At 54.2% G+C, this 20,969-nt stretch overlaps 3 protein-coding genes and 1 long non-coding RNA gene across 18 annotated transcripts in view; 2 read left to right on the forward strand and 2 right to left on the reverse strand.

Annotated features, from left to right (window-relative positions):
• The window catches only part of ZFHX2 (zinc finger homeobox 2), a 32,424-nt gene extending 21,906 nt beyond the window's left edge, over window positions 1–10,518 (reverse strand). For 2 of the 5 annotated variants that reach the window (XM_038544233.1, XM_038544228.1), the window contains exon 1: window positions 8,753–9,564. The gene's annotated coding sequence lies outside the window, so the exon portion shown is untranslated. Of the gene's footprint in view, window positions 1–3,901; window positions 3,990–6,857; window positions 7,188–8,752; window positions 9,565–10,142 lie in introns of those variants that run through there. The other 3 variants (XM_038544230.1, XM_038544229.1, XM_038544232.1) reach the window with 3 other exon arrangements.
• On the forward strand, window positions 7,446–9,173 carry LOC111096966. The gene is made up of 3 exons (XR_005363057.1): window positions 7,446–7,582; window positions 8,377–8,499; window positions 8,637–9,173. It is a non-coding gene; the product is annotated as an uncharacterized LOC111096966 (long non-coding RNA).
• THTPA (thiamine triphosphatase) lies at window positions 9,575–14,571 on the forward strand. Of its 5 annotated transcripts, none has more exons than XM_038544246.1 (3): window positions 9,575–9,711; window positions 10,360–10,911; window positions 11,897–14,571. In XM_038544246.1, the coding sequence occupies exons 2-3, from the start codon at window positions 10,365–10,367 to the stop codon at window positions 12,040–12,042; spliced, it is 693 nt and encodes a 230-aa protein (XP_038400174.1). In that variant the 5' UTR covers window positions 9,575–9,711; window positions 10,360–10,364; the 3' UTR covers window positions 12,043–14,571. The 5 variants fall into 5 exon arrangements, with proteins under 5 accessions (XP_038400174.1, XP_038400171.1, XP_038400176.1 ...); XM_038544243.1 differs by having other exon boundaries at window positions 9,604–10,052; XM_038544248.1 differs by having other exon boundaries at window positions 9,604–9,960; window positions 10,360–10,830.
• Window positions 12,731–20,730, reverse strand: AP1G2 (adaptor related protein complex 1 subunit gamma 2). Of its 7 annotated transcripts, none has more exons than XM_038544234.1 (22): window positions 20,593–20,730; window positions 20,101–20,305; window positions 19,551–19,675; window positions 19,271–19,412; window positions 18,853–18,949; window positions 18,590–18,666; window positions 18,375–18,470; window positions 17,879–17,959; window positions 17,505–17,603; window positions 17,294–17,349; window positions 17,008–17,121; window positions 16,715–16,855; window positions 16,576–16,630; window positions 16,370–16,492; window positions 15,552–15,641; window positions 15,336–15,463; window positions 14,993–15,097; window positions 14,534–14,651; window positions 14,304–14,451; window positions 13,425–13,588; window positions 13,131–13,229; window positions 12,731–13,029 (listed from the first exon to the last, which is right to left on the reverse strand). In XM_038544234.1, exons 1-22 carry the CDS (start codon window positions 20,601–20,603, stop codon window positions 12,928–12,930), a joined length of 2,376 nt encoding a protein of 791 aa, XP_038400162.1. In that variant the 5' UTR covers window positions 20,604–20,730; the 3' UTR covers window positions 12,731–12,927. The 7 variants fall into 7 exon arrangements, 6 of the variants coding, with proteins under 6 accessions (XP_038400162.1, XP_038400167.1, XP_038400168.1 ...); XR_005363054.1 differs by having other exon boundaries at window positions 12,733–13,029; window positions 14,162–14,451; XM_038544236.1 differs by having other exon boundaries at window positions 12,733–13,029; window positions 15,008–15,097.
• Window positions 20,731–20,969: the final 239 nt, after the last annotated feature.

A 20,969-nucleotide genomic window follows, 5' to 3' on the forward strand; every position in this document is an offset into this window, starting at 1 on the left:
AGAGAGAGAGAGAGAGAGAGAGAGGGCCTGGTTTTAGTGCTGCCTGTCCCAGCACCTCTTCGGGGTTAGTGAAGGTGCTGGCTCTCAAGCCTCCGGCTGGGTCTCTAAGAGGCCCCGGGTCTGCCCTCGGGGGCCCCGAGTGTCCGGTGCGGGTGTGTTGCCGCGTGCCTGTTTGTGCTCGGCGGCCCGGCTGGCGCGGGCGTGTTTGGGGTGGTGGTAATTACTGGGATGGCCCAGTCCTAATGAGTGTGATCCCGTTACACTCTCGCCGCCTCTAATGGAGCTAACCTCATTTCACAGCCATTAGAGATGGAGATGAGGCCCCGTCCACTGGCCCCGCCAGCTGCAGCTCCAGCAGCCCCGCCACGTTCTCTCCCTCCTGCTCGCCATTTCCGTGCCACCTCTCCTTCTCCCGCCCGGTCTTCTGCTCTTCCTTCCAGGCTTCCCTGCCCTGTTCCCCATTGTTCTTCCCCTTCCGTCTCCCCGCTCCCCTCGCCTCCCCCCTGCTCCTGGCGCGACCCGGTCCCTCGGCCTCCGCATCTTCACTTCCTCCGTGCCCTTCCCCGCCGCTGGCCCTCCCCTCCCCCACGTTGCCCCGTCTGGCCAAAGGACAAATCTCAAGGGGAAACCAGCAAAGACAAACAAGGAGCAGTGACTTCATTATCGTCGTTAATTTGCCACTTCGGTTCCTCCCACAAGGGTCAAAGCCAGCACGGCTTGAACTCAGGACTGCCGCGGAGGCTGAGCCGGAGCTGCCTTTTCCGCTCGAAGCCTGTCCCCAGCCACCCTCCCTCCCTCCCCCTCCCCCCTCCCCGCAGCCTCCGTTTCCCGGCAGGGGGTCGGGCTCCGGTTCCGCTCCTCCATTTCTCTCCGCGGCCGCACAGCCTACCGCCCTCCTTCCTTTTTCATTTAAATTGTGGCCTTCACTCCGGCTCCAAGTCACATGGTTTCTACCTCGGACTCCCTCTCTCAGTCCTACTCCGCCGGTCGCTTCTCCCACCCACCCTGCCGGTACCCCTTCCTTCCTTGGCCTCCCCCGGTCTTCTCTCCTCCTAGCCTCAAGTGCACTCCTTTCCCCGAAGCACCAGGACTTATCTTCTGGGTTTTGGAAATCGGGTAGCCAGAAGCAGCTGGAGATGAGAGAAGGCATTCAGACCCACATAGGCCAGTGGCCCATAACTTGGAAAGAAAGGGCTGAACAGAAAGAAAGACAGCTGCCATGGGGGCGACAGGCCCATGAGTCAGAGGAAGCAGCAGAATCTAGACTCAGACATCCCAGACCTGAGACACATGGGGGCCCAGACAAACAATCTCCAAGACCAGAGAAAAAGGAGGACAGAGCCAAAGGGCCTCGGGCTTGAGATCGAGGAGGGGGGCTGGTCACCGACAAAGCCAGGACTGAAAGATTTGAGGATGGAAATGGCACGTATCCCCTCAGTTCCTCAGGGAAACCCAGTCTAACCCTCCTGTCCCACCCTCTGCCTTCCTTCACTGAGAAGCCAAATGACTGGCAATTGACTCTTAACCTTTCCTCCGATTCCAGCCCCACAGGGAGAGGCCCAGGGTAGCTGGCTGTGACTGGAGGAGGCACTAGGGAAATGTCCACATATGAAGTAAAAATTTCTGGCCCACACCCATCCTGCCCCCGCTGGCTGCACGTCAATGTGCTACACGGACGAGCCACCGCATACATTTACCTCTCAGAAGACAGCTCTTGCTACTAGGTCCTCCTAATTGCACAGGCCCCTGTGCCAGCATCATTCTGGTGGATGGCCCTGCTGCGATTCGGAGGCTCGAACCCTAGCTTTAGTGTAATCCCTATTCCTGCCCAAACCCAGATGCAACTCCTGTTCTCTCACTTAACTTTGAAAGAAAATTTTTGAGGGATACCCAGCTGTCTTGAGAGGAATTAGAAAAAGATGTCTCCCTCCAGGTATATGCAGCCTGCACTTTAGTGGTGTAGCTTTGTGACAGAACACGTGGATCTTAGCCCAGTCACCCCTTAAACTGGGCACCCTGAACAACCATCCAGAGGCTCTGGTCTCTGGACTAGCTCCTACATGGTGGGGAGGGGGTGGCTACTGGGAGCCAATGCCATTACCTCAGGTGCTGGAAGGCCCTCTAAATCTTTCACACACACCCTCCCCCAAGAGCCTGGGGTGGAGGAGGGGTGGGCAGGCAGTCCCCTGGGGCTTTCCCCAGAGAGGCAAGGGGCTCTGGGAAAGTGAGTGGTGGGATGACTGAGAAGCCAGAGAAGAAAGATGGAAAAATCAATGAAATGAGTTTCTAACGGTGAGGTAAAGGACCGCCGTGTCGACAGCCTGTCGCCTGCTGCAAAATATGAGCTGCCCAAGTCCATGGTGGTGGCTAACCGTGCATCCAGCTGCCACTGCCCTCCCTTCAGGGTACCCCCCTCCCTCCCAGCCCCTTCTCTAGTTGCCCTGGCCTTTCTTATAACAGCCAGACTTTCCCTTGGGGCTCCCAGCTTGCTTGCTCCCTCCCAGGTCTTCTCTCCTAGAGTCCTCAACCCATCTAGGGGCTTTCTGACTCTTCACCATAGAAACAGGACAGGTTACAATCCCTGAATAGTGCATTTTTCCCTAAGACCTCTCTCTCTGCAGACTTCACTCAGGGTTGTAGGGAGCTCTGCATATCTTGCCCTACCTCCCTACCTCATCCCTTTCTAGATACCTCTGGACTCCTTCAGCAATGGGCAGTCAGGCATCAGGGCCATCCCTCATAGGGTTCCTTACATCCTGCCCTGCTGGCCCACTTGGCTGATACTGACTTCCTTGTTCCTTGTTATTGCCTGGATTACAGGGTGTATAGGATGGGCCTGGTATTGATTTATGAATTCTTTATTTGTGACTTGGGGGGCAGGGCAGGAGTATGGCTGATTCAGTTGTGGTTTCATGATTGGGAAGGGGGTAGGGTGGAGATGCTACTGCTAAATCAAATCTGCCAACTCCGTCTTTGGAAACAACTCCCAACCTTTTCTGGAAACCACCTCCTTTCTCTACCCTCCTCCGCATCTTTCTTTCTCTTGGGCTCCTAAGACTGTTCATTCATGTTTTCTTCCCATTCTCTCTCCAAAGACTCCTCAGATCAGCCCCTAAAGTTAGCCCTCCAAGTGTGGCAGCCCTTCCTTGACTGAAACCAAGTGTGCCCCTAACTGGTCTGTCCTCCCTCCACCACCTCAGTGCTCACTGTGGCTCAGTGAGCTCCCTTCCAGCCCTTTCCTTCAGTTGCTGCCTTCTCAGCCTGACCATTTATGCAGACTTAGGGGTCTGAGGCTTGGGGTGAGAGGAAGGTGGGCAACTCTTTTCCCTAGCTTCTCCCTATTAATTCAACATTCAATCAACAGATATTTATTAAGCATCTTCTATATGGCAGACGCTGGGCGGGGTGCTGGACGGGGTGCCTGCTCCTAGGGCCATCATGACTAACCCTGGTTCTCTCACCTAACAGCTTCCTCCCATGACTCAGTCCTGCAATCTCATCACCCTCGGCAGCCAAATTCCACTGTGCCCTCTGGCATTTCAGAACCCTGCTCTTTTCTCTATTCCTGCATCAGGTTACTCTCGCTCACCCCTGGATCTCCTCTCATGCCCACTTCCAGCTTTGGTCTCCATTCCTAAACCCAGAGCTAGGTTCATCTTACATTTTCAACGACGCTCCTCCCTGCTCACAAAGCCCTTTTCCTTTCACAGTTCCTAACTGCCATTTCCAGTTTTCTTCCTTCTTTGCCTGCCTTTTGGTCTTACCACCCGGTCCTCAATGCCCTATCTCCCAAGGTCTCTTCCTCTGACTCCCGCAGGCTCTAGTGAATGTCAGGCACTCATATACAAGATCTCGCTCTGAGCTAACAACAGCTCTAGGGAGAGAAGAGCAAGCTACCGACCCAGGAATCCTACAGATCAGACCCAGGCCCTGGCCTTGTACAGGTACAGCTCCCAGCAAAGCAGCAAGATGTTCCTCTATGGGTCTCAAGGTAATACCAGCTGCTCTGACATCATAGATGGAGGAACCCTGTCAAGTTGCCATAGCAACCCCTGCAATTTATGACATCAGAGGCTTGAGGTCTTTGGTTCTCAGGGGGCCAAAAAAATTCAAGTTCCTGTCAGCTAAAGTAAATGGGAATTCTACTTTTTCATCTCTTTGCTTGTGTCCCCCTGGCTTGGGAATGAAAAGCAAAGGCCTTTGGTGGGGTTGAGTGAGGGATGCGGCCAACGGAAGGAATGTGTGTGAGGTTCTTTCCCTCTCTCTTCACTAGTATCTCTGTGCGCTCTGCCTCTCCTTTGGCATCCCTCTCTTGCGGGCCTTCACCCAGTGGTATTCCTGCTCTGCCTTTTTCTGAATTGCCCCTCCTGCGGCGCTCTCTTTGCACCGGTCACGCTGTGTCCCTCACGCTGTGTCCCTCTCAGCACCAGAGGCATTTGTTTCCTTTGATACCTCATCCTCTCCTTTCTTCCCCCTCCCAAGCTCTGTGCGGCTCTGATCTGCTTCAGCACTCCTCCATTTGCCTTCCATTTACCTTCTTTGTACCATACTCTTTTCCCACCTCATCTTATTCTTCAATTCCTCCCTTCCCCCACTTTACCATTGTATTCACTGCATATTGCCTTTTCTGTTGACCTCCTCTTTAGGAATGAATACTCTATCATTTCTGTCCATAACTCGTGTTTTATTTCATTCTCCCAATTTTCATTAATCACCCCTCGGTTCCTTCCCTGCCCCCATTCCACATGGATTTTCTTCCCTTCCTTTTGCACATTCCTCAAATCCTTTCTGAACACTGTTAACCTCGGAAATCTTCCATCTTATGCCCATATCTACCTCCATCTCCTGCGCTTCCAAGCTCAGAGGGTGGGAAGACAATGATGGGCTTAAAACAAGGTAAACTCTCCAGACTCTTTAATCCACCTTTCCCATTTTTTAGGCTGAATAACCCTGGCCTCTTGCATAAGATAGCTTCTGTCATATGATGAAAACAGCCTCCTAAAGGATCATGCTGAATTCAAATATGATAATAACAGGGGCCCAGGAAGATGATCTAGAAAGTGAAGAAAAAGCCACTGATATCTAGAATGAACTGAAGAATGAGAGGCAACCAAGCAGGGTGGAGCTCAGAGTCCTAGAGAATGTCCCCTTACAAAATCAAAGTTGACAGTTAATGGACATAATGGCCCTGACTGATGAAGGGGTTATATGCCCCTGGAAGCCCATTAAATTGATTTCTTGGCCTATTTATGTGCCTGCACAAACCATACTCCCCACCTCTCCCAGCGCCCTTGCTCTCTGGTACCTTCTGCTGCAGAGGTTAAAATGCTGGGTGAGAGGATAAAGGGATAAAAGGAAATTAGGGTGACCAAGGAGAAAAGGTAGGCAAAGGGCAGGTTATGGGAACAACGGTAAAGAATAGGCAAGGGAGATCACGGGAGACAAATGCAAAAACGGGGTGAAACAACATGGGGAAATGAAAAAATATACAATGGCAAAATGAGGGAAAGGAGGAAATCAAGTCAGCAAGGAAGGCGTTGGTGGTGGAAAGCTCCTGGAAAGGCAGATGATACACAGGAGACCAGAGGTCCTGATTGGGGAGACAGGCACATGGCAAAGGAGATAGTCAACAATGCTAGAAGTTCCAAATCTTCCCAGGTGGAGATAGAAGAGGATGCTGTCGTAGCTGTGCTGAAAGGGTACCTGAGTCCTTCGGGGAGACACATTTGTCCCATCCCTCAGACTCTTTCCAGGCCCCTGACTGGTGACTACTACAATCATGACTGATAAGCATGAAAAAAGTAGCCTGAAAAGGCCAGAGATATCATAAGGACTCTGAAGGAGAGGGCACGGAGTCCTAGACGGGCAGACCAGTCAGGCAGCCAAGGCGTGACACATAGTGACAGGGACACACAGGGAGAGGATCACTCGGATAGAAAGAGTCACATGCAGAGACAGTGACACACAGACCTAGAGATGGATGGATGGAGAGAATGAAGGAGGGGAAGAATGGCAAAATCAAGAGGCTGGGACACATGGACAGAGATCAGTGAGGCTACAGGCACCTCGAGGCCACTCATGGTCCAGTGCTCAAAAATGACAGGGCCACTCTGAGAGGGTGCCAGACAAGAGCAGAGCAGATGGAGAGTTGAGGGGCCAGGAGAGACACACTTCACCTTGAGTGGAGCAGTGGCCTCCCCTTACCTACTCGCACCTTTCCAAAAAAAAAAAAAAAAAAAAAAAAAAAAAAAAGCTCAACTTCAGGCAAAAACGAAGATCGAAGATTGAGTATCCACGTCTCCTCCCACCCACCCGGGACCGCAGCATGCTAGCCCGTACATCAGCCCGCCCGCCTACCGCGGTTTCCGATCCCGCAGCCGGCGGGGGGCAGCCGAGACCCAGGCCCCTCCGGGCTGACAGCTCCGAGCCCGCACTCACCCGGCCTCCCCTTCCCTCCGGGACCCCCGCTCCCCGCACGGCTCGGCGCGGTCAGTCTAGGCTCTCGTTACCCTCCGTCCGTCCGGCTGGCTCTAGGTCCAGCCTCGATGCCTTTCCCTTCGCCGTCTCTCCCTCCACCCCTGCATCTCCCTCTCCCCCAACCATCCCCACTCGCACGCCCCCTCCCCCCTACCCCTGCCCCTCCTTCTCCTCAAGCTCTTGGTCTGTCCGTCCGTCCGTCCGTCCGTGTCCCCTCCCCCAACCCCTTCCCGTCCCTCTCCGTGCCCTCCAGCGGCAGTCTCCGAGCGCCTCCTCTCTCCTCCGTCTCCAGCTTCCAAAGAGCAAGGAAAGGAAGAAGAGAGAGAGGGAGAGGAGAAAAAAAAAACCAACCCAGCAGCATCGGAAATCGATGCACTTACACCTCAGCTGGAAGCAGGGACGGGAGTCGAACCGCGGCCGCCGAGCAGCGCGAGGCGGGGAGGGGAGGGGGCGGCTCTTGGAAGGGACTTCTCCGATGTGTTGATTCCTTTTTTTTTCCCCTCCTCCTCCCTCCCTCCAGCGCTCACTCCGGGGCGTCAGGGACGGAGATGGAAAAAATAAATAAATAAATTCACGGCGGTGAGGGAAGTGAAGGAAAATAATCAATGCTATTTGGCTGCGGCTGAAGTGTTTTCCCGGCTTCGTGAGGGGGTTTCCATTGATTCACCCTGGGCACTCGCTCGCTCCCTGCCTCCTCCTCCTCGCCCTCCTCCTCCTCCTCCTCTTCGCCCTCCTCCTCCTCCTCCTCCTCCTCCTCGCCCTCACTCCTCCGCCTCATTCACTGGCTGGAGCCGAGGCGTCCCACACAATGGAATAATCAATACCCAGGCGCCCGGGGCGGCCCCACTGAGCAGGTGCAGCGTCCCGCCCGCCGCGGTGAGTGCCGGGAGTTGTAGTCGGTCGGTCCCTGCTCCCACCCGCCTGCCAGCAAGCGCCGCGTGCGCGCGCGCCGGACCCAAGGCCCCAGGGCTGGCGGCCCAGCGGGCAGGGCCGCCTCGCTCAGTTGCGGTGCCGGGTCCAAGCCAGTGCTTGCAAAGGTGGCAAGCGCCCTTAAACTCTTTCCTGTGTTCTCTTCCTCTCCCTCCTGCCTACGGAAACCGTACATGTATGTGTCTTGTTGTTTTAAGTCGGCTCTAGAATAAGCCTGGGCTTCTACCAGCTTCCTAGAGCTGCCCCAGGCCTATCTATCTTTCCCCCTCACACTCCCTCCTCCTTGCCTTATCAGTCCCCGTCCTTTCCAATTGGGTACTAGAACCTCTTGACAGCAGTTATTTTTAAGTCTCTGGGAGCTTCTGTCTCCTCCACTCAGAGTTGGGCTAGGAAAGGGAGATTTGGGCTCCTGGTCCTCATCTTTAGGTTATAAGCTCTCTTACATTCTAATAATAAGTGTAAAGATTTATTGAGTCCACAGAACAGTTCCAAGCACTTTTATGTACATTAACTTACTTAATCCTCACAACTAGTCCCATTTTACAATTGAGGAAACCAGGCCACAAACAAGTTAAATGGCCCAAGGTCACATGGCTAATAAATGACTAGGCCAGGTCTCAAACCTTGCTGCTCTGACTCCAGAACTCACAAGAGTTGCTACAGCCTACTTCTCTTAAAAAACAAAAAGAAAAGGAATGAAAGAAAGTAGAGAAGGGAAAAGAAAACAAACAAAAACAAACCTTGGAGTTCACAGGAAAGAGAAAGAAGAAAGAAACTACCAAATTGAATTTTTATGATGTGACCATTTATCCTTGAATCCTCACCTGTAACTGTGGCAGTCCACATTTTACCAGGAGATATGAGAGGTTTAGGGAAGTGGAGTTGCCTGCCTAAGACCAAACACCTAGAAATCAAAGCTGGAAGTTAACCCCAGGTCTGTCTGGTTCCTGGGTCTGCTCTTCCTTTCAGTTAAGCTGCTGCCTCTGCCCCACTGCATGGGACCTTATAACTCAGGGAAGAGGACCTTATAATTGAGAGGAAGAGGTCTTTTTCTCCAGTGAAGAAAATTGAAAATTGAAAGATGGATGAAAAGTAAGCCAGTGACTGGAGCTAGGGGCTGGAGGGCCGCCCCTCCCTGATTACTGGTGCCTGTTATGGGGTGGAGGAGGGATGCATCCAAGATATCCCAAGTTAAAGATGCCACATCTGTAAATCAGTGTCCTTCACAGTTCTTCCCACAGATCATGTTTCCAGAAACATACTGAGAAAATGACAGATGTTGAGAACCTGGCACTTCTCACCCATCATAGGAGTTGAAAAGAGCCACTGTTCCTCAGCAACCTACCTCACCCACAGGGGCAGACACACAGTCTCCAGGTAACCACAGTCCTCCAGAGTGAGTAAGGAGAAGGAGCTCCTCTGTTTTGTCTCCCAAAGCAGTCAAAGGGCCACTCTCACATCTTGCTGTATTTTAAGCAAACATGAGTGTTTCTCCTACTCCAGACAAAGCCTGGTCAGGGGCCACTGGCAAATCAGTGACAGATTCCTCAGTTTGGCACAATAAGCCCTTTCCAGCTGGCTCTTCAACTGTTTTCTAGCTTCAGCTCCTCCTTACACACTGGCCAAGTGCTCCTATCCAAAATACCATTCCTCATCTGATAGAAAGTTTTCCACCCTTACCCTAAACACTCAGGCCAGGATGTATTATTCCCTCTAAAACTCCAGAATGGTGGGACGCCTGGTGGCTCAGTGGTTGGGCATCTGCCTTCCACCCAGGTATGATCCTGGGATCCGGGATGGCGCCTGCTTCTCTGTCTGCCTGTGTTTCTCCCCCCATCCCCGTAATGAATAAATAAACAAATCTTTTTTAAAAATTAAGAAAATAAAACCCCAGAATAGTTAAACTGGTCTTAATTATCCCCTTTTTCAGCCCATTGCCACTAGCCTGTATTTTCAGGCCGCCATAATACCAGTCAATAAAAGATCTCTTGGACAGCATCTAAATGAGTGGTTTGGATTTCAGGCCCATTTGCGTAGGGAGTGAGGGGGCTGGAGACGGGACTAGGGCTCAGCTTCTTCCATCTGCACTGCCCCTGCTCAACTTTAGGTGGAATCCCTCGGGCACTAACAGCAGCTTTCCTTGTCACCATAGCGACGGGTGGGTCGAGAAAGCAAAATCTCCCTTCGGAACTACATCTCCCATCATGCACCCGGGCCCCGGGTGCCGGGCTCAGCCTGAGGTCTGAAACCCCAGCCCACCCCCGGGAACCGGGAGGGGTCGGACATGAGGAGCAGAGCGCAGGGGTACGTCTGCGCTCCTGGCCCACCGCGGAGGTCGCAGACCCACTATCATTTAGCAGGCCTCTCGCGCTTGTGCTTAACACCGCCACATCAGGCCTAATATGGCCGCTCGTGCCGGGGAGCGGCGTGGTGCGCAGAGAGCCGGGCCGAGGTCAGAGGCCAGGGACTGCTCCCGGCATTCCTCGTGGGCGTGGCGTAGGCTCCCCTCGCCCATCTCCACGTCTCGCGAAAAGGAGACCCTCGGGCTTTGAGGTGAGACCCGAGGCTCCGCGGGCCTGGCCCGGTGCTGTGGCGAAGGGCGGTGTCGCTGCCGGAAGTGAGCCACAGGCCACGGGGGTAGCAAGGTACAGAGGGCGAGTATTTTGAAAGGAGGACACCCACTGGTTTTCTGGGGAGACTTTTGGATTGAGGACATCAAAGTTGTAAGGGATTACCTGGAGATCTGTGACTTGCAGAACGTTAAGGCATCAGAGACAAACGGGGCCATCCATCACTGAGGCAGGTAGAGAGAGCTGTAGCCCCAACACAGAGCTCTGTGACAATGTGTGCCTCATAAATTCTTTGGGGGGGGGGCGGTTTGCTGCACTGTCACCCTGCAAGGCTGAGCACCCGTCGGAGCTCAGCAAATGTTTGTTGATTTACTGATTGCAGGTAGCATGGCCCAGGCCTTGATTGAAGTGGAGCGAAAATTCGTTCCTGGGCCTGACACAGAGGATCGGCTGCAGGAGTTGGGGGCCACCCTGGAGCACCGCGTCACCTTCCGCGACAGCTACTATGACACCCCTGAACTGAGCCTCATGCGGGCTGACTACTGGCTGCGACAGCGCGAGGGTAGTGGATGGGAGCTCAAATGTCCTGGCAGGCCAGGTGTCTCGGGACCCCACACTGAGTATGTGGAACTCATAGTTGAGTCTGACATTGTGGCCCAGCTCTGTGAGGTACTAGGCACTGAGGTCCTGGGGGCTGGAGGTGTGGCTGCCGTCCTGGGCCCACTGAAGCTGCAGGAAGTAGCTAGTTTTGTGACTAAGCGTGGTGCTTGGAAGCTGGTGCTATCTGGAGCTGAGGAAGAGGAGCCTCCACTCAGAGTGGACCTGGATACAGCCGACTTTGGCTACACAGTAGGTGAGATAGAGGCCCTGGTGCACGAGGAGGCTGAGATCCCAGCTGCCCTAGAGAAGATCCACAGCCTCAGCAGCATGCTTGGTGAGGGAGACAAACGCTTCTGTGCCTTCTTTCCTTCCGTATCCCTCTTCTGGATGTACCCCCTGAACACCAGTTAGAGGGGAGGGCCTTGGGGTTATTTCTGTAATGGGGATTGTCTGGGCAATGTTTTGGAGGTCCTAGTTTGCTTTTACAGAAGCTGCCTAACCTGTATCAGATCCTTTCTTGTCCCTCATTTCCCCTAGTCCTTGCCTCATTTAGTTCTCACATCTCCAGCCACTCCCAAGTTTGTGTCCATTCTCTGCTTGACTCTCCATCCCCCACACCCTGTCCTCTCATTTTTACAACTACCTAGATCCTCATTTAATGTGTCCTGTTGGCTTTAAATAAAAGGCAAGAACACTGCATTTATGTGACAGACCATAGCACAAGTCATGGCAGATTTTTCTGTAGACAGTTCATCCACAGAAGGATGGGGTTGCACATCCCATGAGGCCTTAAAGTCCTGGAATGTTGCTCTCACTTTCTCAGCAGACATACACTGAGCTGAGTTTTCTGCTATATGCCCAGTGTGCTTCCAGGCTCTAATGATAAGACACTGACTGATCATGGCTCAGGTGGTACACATAGAGGCTAGAATTCTGTGTGATTCCCACGCCATGGCTATAGCTGCTTCTTCTTTCTATAGCCTTGTTTCTGTATGCATCTCTGCATGTGCTTCATTACCAACCTTAAGAGCTTTGGCCTGTCTTCATGGCACCTGAACTCTTCACCATTTCTCCTTGCTGGAGCAGAGGCTAATGCTTGGCTTCCCAGCCCAGCCCCTGCCTGAAGTGGCCCTTGTAGGCCCCACTTGCACAGGCCAATCAGGGTGTGCACTGATGGGTTACAGAAACTGGTTGGATGGCATTCAGAATCTCAGTGCTGCCTTGGAAACAACTTTGGGGTCTGGCTATGTGGGCAGGGAGCAGAGTCAAAGCATTTAAGGCTCTATCTGGTTCTCTCCTCATTCTCCTTTTGCCTGCAGGTGTGCCAGTACAGGAGAAAGCACCTGCCAAGCTGATTGTGTACCTACAGCGCTTCCGGCCTCAGGACTATCAGCACCTGCTAGAAGTACTCAGCCCCAGCAAGAAGCCACAGGGGACTAAAGCTCCTGACAGCAGCCTGGGCTAGGGTGTCACTTCCTCAGCAGGGAAGAGAACTCTGGGTTTAATAGGGTTCTTTTCTGGGCTCACTGTGCCTCCTTCCCTGGCCTTCTTCCCCAGTGGCTCCTCTCTCTTCAGCTCTGCCTGTTTTCACTTTACTCTCAGTTATCCTTCCTTGAGCCCTCCCTGGCTGCCTCCTCTCCCTCATCCGTCAGACACAATCTGTGGGCCGCCCCTCTCCCCTGGCCGCTAAGCAGCCTCCATTGATTTCCGCTCGTGTTTATAGGATTTCCACTTAGCCGTGATCAGTAGTTAAGCACAGGAAAATCCCTTGCCACCCCACCTCCCTTGGTCGATGCCATTGATTCTGCCAGCAGCTCCTAAACCGCCTTACAGCTGAGTTAGAGATGAGGGGAGGCAGCAGGGATTTCCCTGCCTTGGGGTGTGGGGAGTAGCAGCAGGTTGGGGAAGTGGGTGGGAATCCCTGTTAGAAATCTGTAAGTTCTGGTTTTACTTTGCTATTGTGCCCTACTCTGGTCCAAATGGTAGAGTGCCTCCTTTAGAGGTTTAGAGGCAAATTTGCTCCCCAACCTGGAGAGGGTAGAAATGACCCTCCTTTGTTGAAATAGGATCAAGGGAAAACACAGACTTCCAAGATAAAGAGACTCTTCCCTTGCTATGATTCATAAACATTTTCTATCTCAAATATACCCAAATATGGCTTTCCCCCTCAGGCTTTATTGGGCTTTCATTATTCGTGAGAGGTCCGGGGGGGCCACCCCCCATGGATTTTGCAGAGGCAAGTGCAGGACCAGAGCGCCATCTGCTGGCAGCCTTCAGGTACAGGCTCCGAGTGGCTGGGACCTTGGAGAGTTTGGGACACAGGAGGATTTCAGACTGAGTGGAGGCTGAGTTATTGCCATGTTTCCATGGGCAAGTTGTTCACCTCAAAGATCTCCTGCACCGACTGGCCAAAGTGGTTGTAGGTAAGGCGCAACTTTAGCCTCAAGGGAGCCTAGGAATATGAGGGGAGACCAGGGTTAGCACCTGTGATTTCTCCTATCCCTGGCCCTTATCACCAGGCGGTGGGGTGTGGGTGGGCGCTCCTAAGCTCACCTTGTTAGGATTGAGGATTCTGAGCAGCTGGGTCACTGGAAGGCCACTGTGAGCTGGAACTGTGTCCCCACTAGGAGCCTGTAGCTGCAGCTGGAAACTCTGAACACAGGAGGTTGGGCAGAACACAGTAAGGCAGCTAGCTGGGCTCAGGCAACCCCTCCACACCCAACAGTTTCAAACCTTCTTCCCATAACTCCCCAAGTGCTTGTCTCATTTTCCCCCCCACCCACTTCCTCTGCTTGGCCTTTTCTCCTGGAGTGCCCAGGCCACTTTGAATCCTGGTCTTCTACAAACCTTGGGCACAGCAGCTTGGCAGATGAAATGGATGACATCAGCCTCTGAGGTGTTGATAGCAGTGATGGTGATTAAGAGCAAAGCAGGAGTTCCAGGGGGTCGAACAAAAGACAGATTCAGCTGTAGTCCTTCACGTTCAAACACTCTGAGATTTGGGATGGAAGCTGGAGTATGGGAGAGAGAAGCAGGTCAGCGTATGGGCAAAACTAACAAGCTTATTCATTCATTCAATAGAAATTAAGTGAGCATCCACTGGGTGCAGGGCAGTCCTTTAGATGCTAGTGACAAAGTGGACAAGAAGATGAAGTCCCTGTTTGGAGCTGAGAGTCTAGTGGGCAGAGAAAAACAGTAAAACAATGAACAAGAAAACCACAAGAATCACAGATTAATTGGTGCCATGAAGAAAATATACCATGTCAGAATAACTGGGAGTAATAACTTAAACAAGAGTGGCAGGAGCAGGCAATTGACATTTTAGCTGAGGCCTGGAGAATGAGAATGAGCCAGTCATTTAATGTGCTAGGCAAAAACATTCTGTGTAGAAGGAGCACAAATTGCAAAGGGCTTTGGTGAGAGGGCCCGAGGAGCTGAGAAGGGCCAGTGGAGCAGGAAAGCATAAAAGATGGGTTGGGATTCGGCACCTGGGCCCCACAGGACAGGGTAAGAAGTTTAGAACAAAGGGAAGGCACTGAGGGCTATCCAGGAGGGAACTGGCACAAGTTAATGAACCCTCTTACCTATCAAGATGGAGTTGTGATGGGGGGTTCACAGCACAGAAGAGGGCATGGGGACCTCGGTCCTTGGTAAAGAAGGAGGAACAGCACATTTCCACCCCTCCTTTTCTTAAGGTGTCTTCATCTGCCCTTTGCTGAGGCTTACCTGGGGGTGGAGATGCAGAGGGCAGGTCACAGGGCAGGTCGAGGAGGTGTACCAGAACATCTCCTGGGGAGGGTTCCAGAGGAGGTGGGGGCTGGGCAGCCCCAGAGGTGCCATCCAGGAGATCTAGCAGATCCAAGAGCTCAGAGGCCTGGGGGAAAGGGCAGAAGGAGCAGGGCTAGGTGTGAAAGCCGAACAAGTCCTCTTCCCCCTGGGGCTTCTGACCTTCTCACCTGTGGCTCTGTGGGAACAAGACTGGCTTCTGAAAGTTGAGCTTCTTTGCTTTCCTTTATCTCCTCATCCTGAGTGCCACCTCGCTCCACAAGAGGCATCTTTTCTAGGATGGCAGCCCTGAGAGGATGGAATACAGGTGTGTCCGTCTGGGCAGACCCTGGGCTTTTCATAAGCAGCATATGGGAGGAAGGGTAAGACCGTGCCCACCCGGGCACATGGTGGGTTGGAGTGCATTTCTGATTTCCTAAGATGGCACACTGTTGTTGCTGGTTTTCAGATGAGCAAGGAGGGTTGGAAGCCACTTGGCTTCAATGAACTATGGGTGGGAGGCCCTGACTGTAGAGGAGGAAGGACATGGGTGAGGATGAGACCCTTCCCACAAAGGGGCACTGGGGAGAGGTCATCTGGCAAGAGGGCAGCGGTTTGGGTCCTATGTTGCAGCACAGTAATGGTCACACCTCATGTGGTCGTACTTCCGGAAGAGCGTGTTATACTCCACGGCCCGCTGCTGCAGCTCCATGTCCAGGCAACTCCCATAGATGGACACCACCTGGCGGATGCGGCTGAGCCACAGGGTGATGTGTGAGTGGGAATGGCAGCCTGCCCTGCCCTTCCATCCCAGGATGTGGCACGGAAGGGAAAAGCCCCGCAGAGTGGGGGGCTACCTGCAATACTCAAAAGGCTCGGAAGGAAGAACCTAAGGGTTGGGGGAATTGGGGGTGTGTGCATAGACAGGGAGGGGCATCTGTCACTAGAAGCACCAAGACGATGGTCTGTGGAGGGGCTAGGACCATTTCTTACTTGTTGTCCCCACGGAGCCGGGTGCTGAGCTTCATGAGGGCAGTCAGGGCATATCCTCGGGTGGCTGGCAGGGACATATGGGACTGTAGCACCTTTTCCAACAGGTCCAGCACATCCTCTTCCTCCACCTTCGGTGAGGGACACAGGCAATAACCCTGGGGCATCCTGCCTTTCCTGCCAAGTCCCTCCACAGTGTGCATCCAATGTAGGCCTCACCTGAAGGGGCTCAGTCTCCTCACAGCTCCCCTCCAGCAGGAGGTCCCCGTATTCTCCAATGCACCAGGCTGCCACTTGCACCAGTGGTTGCTGTGCGTGGTAAGAAAAGATGCTAGGCGAGGTCCTGGGTCCCCTCCCCACTTCCGAGCCCGGGAACCTCCTTTTATGCAGTGCAGAGATTGTGGGGTTTGGAGAGCTGGGGAAAGGGAAGGGTCTTGCATAGGAAGTTTATAAAGAGTTTGTGTCCTCCCCCCTCCCCTTTCCTGGCTCTTGGATGTCTTCTGCCCTCTGGTGGCCAAGTATCAGAACTACATAGGCTCACCAAAAGGGGCTAAAGGAGAACGAAGCTAGAGGGTCTCTCTTGAGGAAGAGGGGAGGGAGGGGGTATGTGGTTTCTGCCCACCAGACTTAATACAGAAAATGGACTGTAGATAGATAGTGGCTGGCTCTTCTTAATCTACTCAGCACCCAAGGTAATAAAACCTGATACATGCAGAAAGAGCACTATCTCATTTGACCTCAAAAGACAGCTCTGAGAGGTAGGCAGGGTTGAGAGTTGAGTACACTCAGTGCAGAGACTTCAATTAGTCATCTGTGGTTACACAGCCAGTAGGTACTAGAGCCAGGACAGAAGTCCAGGTGTTCTAAATAAAAACAGGGCTAGATAGATAGATAGATAAATAACAGGGCTCTATCCTTGAGTGTCTCTAGTAAGTAGGTAGCTGTGATCCCCAGAGAAAAACAGCTGGGCATCGGGTATAGGGAGTAGGTGGCCCAGGAAGGGCAGGTGGCCCTGGTTCTGGTGGTGGGAACAGTACTTGGGAGATGTCCTCTGCCAGGGCACTGTAGAGGCGGCGCACAGAGTAGGCATGTAGCTCCTGGGCACCCCCAATCAGCTGTGTCAGGTTGGCCACCGCATCATCCCGTACATGGGTGCCTGCCTGGAAGGGGTGAATGTGGCCATGTCAGGGTGGTAAACCCTGTCCACTCCCTCCCAGTTCTCTTAGATCAGTCCCTGCCTCACCGTTGTCAGCACACGCAGGATGGTGTCTATGTGCCACCGCTTGGTTGGGGCAAACCTAGGGGACATATGCCTCTTCAGCCCTGGTGCTGACCCTCCCCAGACTCTATTGTCTTTGCCTCCTGGGCACCTGTCACCTCACCTCTCTGCTGCCAGCAGGATGCCTGAGGCGCAATCGGCCCGTAGATCAGGGGAGCAGGATTCCAGAAAGCTCTGTAGCTCTTGTGTCATGGCTCGCACATTGGAGCTATTCACCAGAGCCAGACTCAGCTCCAGGGCCCTCCTGGCAGGAGAAAGAGGTCTGTCTATCCCGGGTTGCCAGGTCACCCTGAGATATGCCTCAGGCCCTTCCTGTCCCCTTAATCCCTCTCCTTCAGCTGCTCTGAGCTGGCCTAGGTCTTAACTACCAGATACGCGGCCCTCTGTCCTGCTCACCGGCTAAGGGAGGCATCGACTTCCCGTAGACATTCCACCACAGTGGGCCGGTGCCGCTGCACCGCGCTGTGATCAGACTGCACCATACGCAGCAATGACGTCAGGGCAACATACCTGGCCAGAGTGGGAGAGGACCTAGATCACACCATGGTCTTCTGCCCCCTCCCTGCCCCATCCTGCTCCGAGTACTGGGATAACAGGCAGGTAAATCAGGAGACTCTGGAAGAAGGAGGCTCAAGGGCCAGGGGCTCAGTGGCACAGCCCAGCCAGACCCCTGGACTATTACCTAATGTTCTTGTCACTGTTGAGCAGAAAGCGGCCAAGGATGTTGACAGCCAGAACCTATGGAAGGCAAAGGTTGAGGAAAGTCAGGGAAGGAGCAACCTGTTCTTTAAGGAGTGCTGACGGCAGGGCACAGGATGATGGGTGGGGAGGAAAGACCAGTGAATAGAACCTGTCTGCCTGGCTGGGGTTGGGAGAGACATATGGGATGATACCCGCAAGCCGGTGGCAGAACGGATGTCCATGATGGTCAGCACCGTCTCAAATAGGACTGCATTGCCCGCATTTCGGCTGGTGTCTGTGTTAGTGGCCACCTGAGTGGATGGGAGAGAAAATGCAACTAGAAGGGGCTCTGTCCTTGCCTCAGGTCTCTGGAAGGTATCCACCTCGTCACCCCTTCATCATCTGACAAAGTTCTCCAAGCCCCCATGATGTGCCAGGGGCTGCCACACTTGGTGATCACAGTCTAGAGGGTAGCAGGGAGGTGATTATATGGCCACCATGGGGTGGGTGGTCATGAGAGGGGTACCCAGGGCTGGTAGGATCTCAGAGCAACACACCTAACCAGTGCCACTCTCCAGCGCCCCACCTGAGCCAGCAAGTCATTCATGGTATCACTGCTTTCTTCATGGTTCCGGCCCAGAATCCGAAGCAGACGAAGTATCTGGACCTGAGATGGGTTAAAGATTGACAGGTAGAGGGGTTCAAAGATTGTAAGGAGTAGGGTTGAAGAGAAAAATCCAGGGTTGAAGAAAATATTATGAGGGGTCTGGCTGGTTTCCTCGAGCTTCTCTGCCCCTCTCCCTCTCCTGCACAGGTCCCTTGGGTCCTAGGAGAGCCAAGGCATGTGAGGCCAGGGGATTTAGAGACAGGCTTTATTGTTGTTGTTACCAAACTGGATTTCTGACCTTTAGGCATCACACCTTCCCGCATCAGTCTTGAGACGATCTGCGTGATCCTGTGCCTGCCACCCTTCTGCCTAAGACACTCACTGATCCCAAGTGTTCTCTGGGAGGTGGTCACTAGCCACGGACTTACTGCTAAGCTCTTTGCTCCAGGGATACAGCAGTAAAGGGTTAGCCCACCTGCAGGAAGGGGTCGCTGACTCCAGATATGCTGTGCTCTGTGGAATATCCTGTTGTCACCAGAGTCCGGAGAATCTGCACCAGCTGGGGGACCACCTGGGGGAGAGGGGCACAGCCTTACCGGGCATACTTCCTCATCCTCTCAACCTTCAGCCCCATTCCAACCCCAGTCCCCTCTTTTCCTGGCCCAGGGCCAGCCCCTTTCACCAGTCCACCTTTTGAAAGTGCTTGAGGGCTGCAGGGCTTCGTTCACAGAGCTCCGTGATCAGCGTGATGGTGCCCAGCAGGATGCCTGGTGTGGGGCCGGGGGTGGGGAAGTGAATGATGGGATAGGGGCACAGGAGAATCTACTGCGTGTGTGTGTTCTGGACATGCTACCCTCCTCTTATGGGCTGCTGTGCCCTTCCCATTTTTCACTTCTGTCCATAGCCAGGTGAGGCAGGGGACAGGCAGCGGACAGGCAGCCCTGTGGCCTTACCATGGTGGCGTTCGTGAAGCAGTTGGGCACAGGGTGGGAGGAAGATGTTGGAGAGCTCGGGGACCTTCCGGATCATGTGCACGGCAGTCAGAACAGCCTGTAGAGACCAGGGGAGGGGGCTCAGAAAGGGGCAGGGGTCTGCAAGGATGGACCTCCCACATTTATTTATTTTTTAAAGATTTTATATATTCATAGAGACACAGAGAGAGAGAGAGGCAGAGGCACAGGCAGAGGGAGAAGCAGGCTCCATGCAGAGAGCCCAACGTGGGACTCGATCCGGGGTCTCCAGGATCAAGCCCTGGGCTGCAGGCGGCGCTAAACCGCTGCGCCACCGGGGCTGCCCGGACCTCCCACCTTTAACACATGGCAAACAGGACAGTTTGCAGTGGGAAAAGTGCCTAGAGTCCTGCCATCTCACCTTCTTGCGCACATAGGAGCCAGGCTGCAGGAGCAGTTTTTCCACTTCAGTGGCCAGGTCCCGGCACATCTCCGCAGAGCCCACAGTGCTCAGAGTACACAGGGCCAGGCCTTGCACCACCTGAATCCCCTGGTTGAGGTCACTGCAGAGTTGGGAGGGTGGTCAGGCAGGCTCTGAGAAATCCATCCTTCCCAGTACCTGTATCAGGCAGCCCCTGGGATTTCCCAGCTCCCGACTCTCCCACCTCCCTGATTCCAAGTGCTTCCCAGAACCCTCTCACTTCTTGATGCTGTTGGTAATGAGCAGATGGGCATCCTGCCTCTCATCCAGTAGAAGCATGGCCCCCAGGTAGCCCACCCTCTTGTCTGTGAATCTGGGGGAGGCGATCAGTTTCAGGCACTCCATCTACAGGGAACGGGGCAGACCAGGAAGGGCAGGGGTGAAACTGGAGGCACTAACATCCCTTTTCTATCTTTACCACCGGATTAATTTGTAGTAGCACCGTTTCCCATCATCCTCCCTTCAATACAGGAAAGGCTTCGTACATTCAAAGCTAGTGGGTAGTCAGTTTCAAGGAACCAGGAGTCAAGGAAGATGGGAAAGAAAAAGAGGCGGCTTGAATGGGGCTGGCCAGAAAATGGAGGGTTCAGTCAGCTTCTGACCAATAGGGGTTGTATTGGAGAAGGAGGTCGGCGGTGTAGGCTGTGAAGGAGGGCTCAGAAACCTTGTAAGATAAAAAAAATCCGGGCGCAAGTAGGTGAGGGTGCTCAAGATCCTGCCCCATTAGCCTTCCTCCTCAAACTCAGAAGGGAGGCGTCCCTGCCCAGTACCTGTCCAAAGTGGGCGGGGTAGCCCAGCATGTGGACGTAGAGCAGTTTGGCCAGCTGGCGGTGCCTGTGCAGAGGGTCCCCATCGCGGAAGGAGGCGCGGATGTGGGCGCACTCCTTTTGAATCACCTCCCGCTCCTGGGCTTGGGTCTTGGCCCCACGGATCTCCTCGATTAGATCTTGAAGCTTCCGCGAAGGCACCACCATCCTGAAGGGGCAGAGCCCGGAAATGGGAGAGGGCTTTAACCCTCTCGGGCCGGGAGTGCCTGGCCTTCCGGCCCTGGCTCGCTCTGTGCCAAGATCCTGAAGGATCGGGTCCCGCAGCTACCCTGAAACAGCCTGCATTTACCTCTTCCCACTTGGGCTTCCGAGTTCCGCCCCCTGCCGCCCGCGGGAGGAGATCCCCACTACGCATGCGTCCCCGCCCTCCCTGCTCCTGCGGAGCCTGCGCCAGAGCCCCGCCTACTCCCCCGCCCCCGGGTCCTTCGGCCCCACCTGGTTCCCATCCCTAGCTCGGCCGTTCCTTTCCTTCCAGGCTCCGGCGCTACCGCTTCCGCGGGATTCCCCCCCAAGGTCACGCCTCAGGCGGCCTCAGCTTCACACCCGGACGCCAGCCCTAACGACAGCCTCACCTGGCCGGTCTCCACTCCGCTCCTCTCCCCCCGGGGCTTCCTGGTGCGCGGCCGCACGGGGGTTGGTACTTGGTCCGGCCCTTCCCTCTCTCCGCCCCGCCCGCCCGTCACGGGACCCCGCCCCCCCGGGCCGGCCCGCAGAGCGGCCTAGAATCCTCTGACCTCAGTCTTCAGGCTTCGGAGTTGAGGGCAAAGAGCTCTTCTGGCGGCAAGACTGCATAGCAGGCCTGGGGTTCCCCA

This window comes from Canis lupus, chromosome 8 (genome assembly GCF_011100685.1).
Source record: "Canis lupus familiaris isolate Mischka breed German Shepherd chromosome 8, alternate assembly UU_Cfam_GSD_1.0, whole genome shotgun sequence".
NCBI lineage: Eukaryota > Metazoa > Chordata > Mammalia > Carnivora > Canidae > Canis > Canis lupus.

Bases quoted from the DNA above. Each gene is read 5' to 3' on its own strand.
- AP1G2 (XM_038544234.1), bottom strand. The intron at 18,471-18,589 runs GTGGACTGGTGA...CCTCTCCCCCAG, and splicing joins CCCTCAAGCACTTTCAAAAG to GTGGTCCCCCAGCTGGTGCA. The intron at 16,631-16,714 runs GTGAGGTGACAG...TATGTCCCCTAG, and splicing joins ATCCTGCTGGCAGCAGAGAG to GTTTGCCCCAACCAAGCGGT.
- THTPA (XM_038544246.1), top strand. From the start codon at position 10,365: ATGGCCCAGGCCTTGATTGAAGTGGAGCGAAAATTCGTTCCTGGGCCT. The intron at 10,912-11,896 runs GTGAGGGAGACA...TTTTGCCTGCAG, and splicing joins CAGCCTCAGCAGCATGCTTG to GTGTGCCAGTACAGGAGAAA.